We start from the raw sequence: 6,747 nt of genomic DNA, 5'->3' as shown, positions 1-6,747 counted from the left end.
CACGCAGGCAAAGAACAACCCACTGCAGTCATAATCCTCGTAAATATTATTCAACTAAATACTTTCAGTTTTTCATTTTAGTTTTTTTTTTTTTTTTGGAACGTTGCCATAAAATGTAAAAGAAAACTAAAACTAACTTGTCAAACACATCCGATTTGCCTCAAAATGCACAAAGATACGCACATTAAAAACTCGCTTTTGTTCAAAATCACACAAGTCAAACCAGTCAGCCGTTCTTTGATAATTTACAATATTGATGCTTTTTTTTTATTGGAAACTAAACCGTTTCTCACAAATATAATTCTGCTTAGAACATGTTTTTTTGTGGGTGATTGCAGGATTGAGGTCAATTTGTTTTCCGTGGTTTCAGACATGATGGTTGCAGTGCACACGTTTGTGGTTTGATCATTGCATAGGAGATTGTGAACCTCATGTCTTATCTGTTTGAGGCACAGTTATGTCAGCAAGGGGACATAATGACAGAAAACCTGAGTACGTCTGTGCCAAAGGACTGCGCTGACCTCTCGCTAGTTTTAGCAGTTGTACACGCGCTGGCAAGGGCGCTTTAGGTGACCGTAGCGTTTTTCTCCCGAGGAGAACCGTGTCTTAGCCAGGTTCTGCCTGTGGAGGGCGCTGCGGCTCAGCTTCTTCCTCTCTGCCTGGCTCCTGGCCCTCTGAGCGGACAGTAGGTGGACGTTGCATGGCAGAGGGATCCCCCAGGCTGCGAGGTGCCAGGAAATGTGCCGCCTCACCGCCACCGGCCTGGACAGACACAAAGGAAACGTTACCGTGTGAGCTGATGAAGTAGTGCAGGAGGAAGGGGTTTCAAAGAGAAAATTCTGAGGTCTGATACAGTAAAAGTGTATGAGAGTGACTGCATTCTACACTGTTTTTTTTTTTTTTAGGGTTTGATAGAAAACCTTAAATCATGGTGCAGAGAGAGAGACAAACTGACTGGAAACAAGACAACAGTGCCTACTTTTTGTTGTGTAAGAAGTGGTAAAATGTAGAAATAAGATAAGTTGGCAAAGAGGGCCACATGAGCGTTATGGTGGTCCTCAAACGGCCAGTTGTAATTAACTTTGATGTTTCATGTTTAATACTAAACATGAAACGTGTTCTTTGTCTCGTTGCTGTGGCTGCACACTAACAAACTGAGCTTATTACTGAGCTCTATGTGGTATTTCCTGCATAGGAACAGTGTTTCAACACTTCCTTTTATAAAAGACAGAAATGTACTATGTGTACGACTGACTAAATGGGAAATAAATACTCAGAAATACTATTAAAAGTAAAAATAAGAGGAAAAAAACCCACTCAATGTTGAGTTGCGGTGAGTAGCTGCCATCTTGAATTCTGAACTCTCCCACTTTCCGACGGGGAATTTCCATAATCAACATGCATTATGGGAGACGTAGTTTATGATCACTGCAGACTTTAAACCAGCTTGTTTTGAGACAATAAACCTGTGCTATCTAACTAAATTGCTCAGGGGGCCACAGTTACTTAAAGCCCAACAGCTCAGGGGGCAGACAAGTTTTTTATTTCACCTCTTAAATTTGTTTATTTTGTTGCATTTAATCACAAATTTAAAGTTTACCATTGATATAAAAACAATTTTCATTTGAAGTAAGGATTTTTATTTTTTTTTGGGTGGGGGGCTTTGACGGACCTTGAGTTTGACATGGGTTTAAGATAAAAGTTAGTAACATGAATCACACCACTGTACGTTCCATGGGAAAATCTTGTTTAAAAATCCTGACAAATCCGACTTTGTGTCTTGTTTAAATGATGTTTACGGTGACGTTTGCCTGAGCTATAAAGTTGCAATGTCTCAATTCCATTGTTGTGTATGTGGAAGTCTTTTGCACAGTTTTGTGTGTTTTCCTCTACACTGCTAACAAAGGTCATCCTGGCACACTGTTCCTTATTGAGCCTGCAGGAGGAATGGTGAATAACCCCTAATTTACACTAGATGCGGTTCCGCTGCACAGTTCGCAGATGTTCGTTTGCACCCTAATTTATACAACATCCGCTCGGCTCCAGTCCGGTGCGAAACACAGGAGGTCAGAGAAGCGTGTGCAGGAAATGCGAGATTGCACGATAAATCCAGTGATAAATGTGGAAGTCAGAGCAAAAATAATTAATGCTGTGGCAGACGGACTCTAAACACAGTTGAAACTGCATCTGTCATCTTTTTGAAACTTCTGATTTCAAAATAAAATCCCTGTGAATCATGTGTATGCATATTCTGCATTCTGCGTGTTGCTTTTTGCTTCTCAAACAGAACGATATATTTTGACAGCATTTGTGTAGAAATGAATATATTTATTAATATAGCAGGGATTTCGACAAAATTAGTCTGTCTTTGGTGAGTTATTTTGAAAATACGGATKTTGTGCTTGTTCTTTTTCCTGTGCGTAGCCAGTGTAAATACTCTCACTGATTATAATGGTTACAACATTTGATGTGTTTAATCAAACTCTAGTTCATTTCCCTAGAAAGTCCAGGTTTATTTGGGGAAGTGTGAATGCGTAATCGAACTCTGATGCAGACCAAAAAAGCGAACTCTGCTCCGCCTACAAACGTAGGCCTCGGCTCGGTTGACATGAACTCTGGTGCGGTTCGAAGACCGCTCCAAAAGCAGGAAACGGACTACAGCACAGGCCATTGTGAGTAATAACAGAAATAAAATGTCTGTATAAGGTGGACATCACTGCTCGCCTCTGCACAGGGGAGAGGGTGCACAGGTGGGTTTGCTTCGTTTGACTCAGTGCAGTGTAAAGCGAAYTGCACCAGCTGAAAATGGAAACAAATGCTGCAATTTTGGTCCCCAATCGAACTCGAAGGTGATAACACAACCTTGTGATGGAAATGGAAAATCAACATATTTAGTGTAACTGTTGTCTCCTTTTTTAGCAATTAACAGATTATTTTGTGTTACGTTATGAGAATAAGGGAACTTTTATTTTGAAAATCTATAAGCCAGTGACAGCCTAATTAGAGATGCACGCCAGCTGTTTTAGAATAATTAGATGTCTAAAAACGAATGTGTTTTTACGCAAAACTGTTAAACAACCTGGAGGTTTCCTCTTCGTCGTCATCGGAATCGAGCTCCTCTTCCTCAGCTTCAGGCAACGTGCACCTCATCTGGTAGACAGACATACTGGGGTGCTCGATCAGCAGGTTCTCAAGAGGGTCCACGTCAGGGGCAGACAGGGGTCCGTCCTCTGTTTTCAGTATAAACAGATACATATGCACCCCAGTATTGCAAAAAATAAAAATAATAAAAGAGACGACAAATTAAACTGACTCACCAGGGAGGTCAACGATGACCCATCCCTCCTCCTCAAACTCAGTCACATCTTGRGCCTCATCTGCTGCTTCGTCCTCGCCGGTGCTTCCAAGCAGATGAGAAAGAATCTTCCCGATCATTCTCACGTCTCTTTTGCGAGCTGCAATTTAAACACAGAGGAAGTGAACTGCGGGACCAGAAACTGTTCCCCCCGTCTCCCACGAGTCTGATCACAATGCAGGCACTGCCCTCTTCAGTTTGTCCAGCTTCACCACACCACCGGCTGCTACTATTACACCTGCTCAGCAGCCTGGGCTCTGACGTCACCGTGATGTGGGGAACAGAGTGGTTTTAGAAGCTAAACAGCTGATGGGACAGTGCATCAGGCGCATGGAATTACACGGATTAAAAATAGAGCTGCGGTGAAAAATAAACTATACCGCTTTTATTTTTATAACGATTTATGCATCAGAACAAAATGAATATTCACCTGGTCGTCACCAGGTGTTGAAAAGTGGTGTTTAAAGGCAAAGAAGGACAATAACACTTGGCATTTGGCTGGGTTTTTTTTTAAATAAAATCTAAGCCTGAATGTAGAAATTGTGCAGAAAAACAACAACTAAAATTTTAAAAATCTGTTGATTGAGCAGCTTGTAGAAACACTTCTGGCAGCATTAAGTTGAAGTGATTGTGTTGCTGTTGAGTTTGTCCTGATCTTTGGCCCAGTTTGGTCCTTTAGCAGTCACACAGATCGTTCTATGATTTACAGGTGAGTTTAGGTGAGTTATGGTTAAAGTGTTTGTGCCGATTTCATATATGTTTCATTAAACATCCTCATCTGCTTAAACGACATTTATCTAAATGCTTCAGGGTTTGGTTTGAAAACCTAAGTCGTGCTGAYGTGTTCTTTTTAAGAGAGGAGGCTTTTCCTGACTGTCCTTTCAAACAAGTCGTACTTGTTCAGTTCTYTTTCTAATTGTACCGTCATGAACTTTAACCTTTAACCTGCAAACCAAAGCCTGCAGCTCCTGACACAGAAAAATGATTGATTTATTTTTAATTATCTGTATGAACATTGCACTGACTGACCTCAGTGTGAACTTGCTGGAACACTGACTACAAGTGAAAAACCAGTTGAATATTTTTAACTTGTGAATCCARTTTTTGTTGTTTGGTTAAATTATTGACTTCAAATGGTTTGGAAGTGGGTTTTAATTTATCCCAGATTCATGGCCGGTCGCCTCTCGAAGATTATAGCTGACGTTCTTCCTCCTTAGAGTTGTGGTGAGGAACATCTGAATGCTGCAGACTGAGCRACAAAAATGATAAATGCTCTGCTTTTATAAGAAGAGCTCAGAYGAGCAGCAGCACCTGGACTCTACTGACTCTTGAATCCTGTTGAAGCAGTGACAGTGCACTTTATTTTGTGTGCAAAACGTACACATTATGGCTTAAAATTTAATAAATAGCACACTTACATAAATCTGAAGACCTCAGACCCATGTATCATCCCCCAMTGGAAAGCGGTAGTAATGTTTTTKCTTGTGTATTTATGTGTGAGTAGTAACAAGTACTACACATGATACAGTATATTCAACATTGTCGGCCTGTTAGCAAAATGTTTCATGAATGACTGGATGGGTTTTAAGAAACTTCAAGAAAWTTTTAATTAGACATACATCTTTTTAAGTCATCCTAATTTAAGATGGCCACCACAGCTAATCAACACCAGCCGACACAACAATGGCTTTAACTCAGTATTACAGATACGGAGCTAATATTTGGTCTGAAGGTAGCTGAGAGTCATCTCAAACACGTAGTCCGAGTGCAAACAGGTTGCACGACATTTTGCAACATTGGCTGAGGTTGCGCTTCAAGGTCTTTTCAAAAATCGTTCGCTCCTTTTGAGGGATTTTAGTCTAAATMTGTGGCATGAAAAACAGATTCCAATTTCTTCAAGGAATGCCAAGCCTTTATTTATTTATTTTTTTAATATGCATCTCCTGTTCCATGAAAGTGTTCTGTCTTTAAATCATGACTGGACATTATATAACCTGCCGTACTGACCTAAATTTAGTCTGAGGGTGGGGTGGTACTGTTTGGAACTTGGCTGACCCAACAGCCTTGTCAGTCCTGGTTTTCTGTTCCTACAGTTGTAATGCAGTTGTATCATTCAAGATCTTGAGTGTAAATTGAGGGGAAACTATCATAATTTGCAAAAACTATACTGACTTATTTTTTTAATTATTTATTTATTTTTATCCATACTGTTGTACCTTAGAGAGTACTGTGGGAACATTGTGTACTAAATGTAACACAATCTTGGAGCTTTATTACACTTGTTGGTACACATTCGACAGCCTGTTTATCCTGACAACAACAGATGCATAAATGGTGACAACCTTCTGGATGCCTTCCTGCATGGTCTGCAGCTTTCCCATAAACACACACACACACACACACACGCACAAACACACAAACACACACAGAGAGACAACAGCCGGGTTCATAATTAACTCCTTTAAGTTTGTCTTCACTCAGCATCTACAGTCCAAAACCAGCTGATAAAGATAGATGTGAGAACATTTATAACTAAGGTCATTACAGCTTTTAAGCAGGCAGAGGCTGCCCGGCTATTCTCTTTGTCACAGTTTGTATTCTTAAAGAACAAAAGACAGATGAGCTGAGAGACGGACAACAGCTCAAAAACAGACGGGTTTACCTTTTCCACTCACCTCCTCAAACAGAAAAATGTCGTTGTGCGACGAAGGATGTCTCGTCTTCTTCTTGTTGTAGTTCAGAGATTGTTTTGATCAAAAACTTGTTTATCAGAAACAGAGGGGACGTCTCTGCGGCCTGCAGCGTCACCGCGTCTCACCCAATGAGAGAGCGACGCCGACACGTCACATGTCAGCGAGTCCACTTTGAAAAGGGAAACTTTTTATTCTTTCGACATGTCGATTAAAAATAAGTCTTTGTTCCTTAGCGAAAATGTCCACAAAGTTACAAGCGAGCACTCAAACGCACTCGTCCGACAGCAGAAGACAGAATGACGTGCATTAATGCTAGCTTGATTATGGTGCGTTCAAATTATATGTGGTAGTCGGAAATTTTAGTTCCGACGAGAAAAGTTACAGAACCTCGCTATTAATATGGATTGTGATAGATAATTTTTACGTGTAACAGTTTGAATCTGTGTCACGCAGTCACATACACACAGTGCTGTCCATCCATATTTGTTAGTTTCATTGATTGCATTGCTAATAGTCTGATTCTGGCAAATCTTACTAGCTTTCTGACCTGCAAATGTATCACTTTGTTAAACTTGACTACTTTCCCGAGGATCAATGAACACAGCGTCATCTGACACCAAGACAGGGGACACACACACACACACACACACACACACACACACACACACACACACACACACACACACACACACACACACA

The 6,747-nt window shown here is 40.7% G+C and overlaps 2 protein-coding genes across 3 annotated transcripts in view; one reads left to right on the top strand and one right to left on the bottom strand.

Annotated features, from left to right (window-relative positions):
* Positions 1-115, top strand: part of zgc:162297 (uncharacterized protein F13E9.13, mitochondrial) — a gene marked incomplete in the record, with an annotated part of 6,314 nt that extends 6,199 nt beyond the window's left edge. The window contains 1 exon segment of the mRNA XM_014007248.1: positions 1-115.
* si:ch211-260e23.9 (tumor protein p53-inducible nuclear protein 2) lies at positions 82-6,291 on the bottom strand. 2 transcript variants are annotated; one of them, XM_014007250.1, is made up of 4 exons: positions 6,018-6,291; positions 3,318-3,455; positions 3,080-3,230; positions 82-762 (listed from the first exon to the last, which is right to left on the bottom strand). In XM_014007250.1, the coding sequence occupies exons 2-4, from the start codon at positions 3,433-3,435 to the stop codon at positions 534-536; spliced, it is 498 nt and encodes a 165-aa protein (XP_013862704.1). In that variant the 5' UTR covers positions 3,436-3,455; positions 6,018-6,291; the 3' UTR covers positions 82-533. The 2 variants fall into 2 exon arrangements, with proteins under 2 accessions (XP_013862704.1, XP_013862703.1); XM_014007249.1 differs by having other exon boundaries at positions 6,031-6,288.
* Between the last annotated feature and the right edge of the window lie 456 nt (positions 6,292-6,747).

Source organism: Austrofundulus limnaeus, unplaced genomic scaffold (genome assembly GCF_001266775.1).
Source record: "Austrofundulus limnaeus strain Quisiro unplaced genomic scaffold, Austrofundulus_limnaeus-1.0 Scaffold40, whole genome shotgun sequence".
In the NCBI taxonomy this organism is placed as follows: domain Eukaryota; kingdom Metazoa; phylum Chordata; class Actinopteri; order Cyprinodontiformes; family Rivulidae; genus Austrofundulus; species Austrofundulus limnaeus.
The sequence above is the reverse complement of the archived record's forward strand: the minus strand, read 5'-3'. Positions and strand labels throughout refer to the sequence as shown.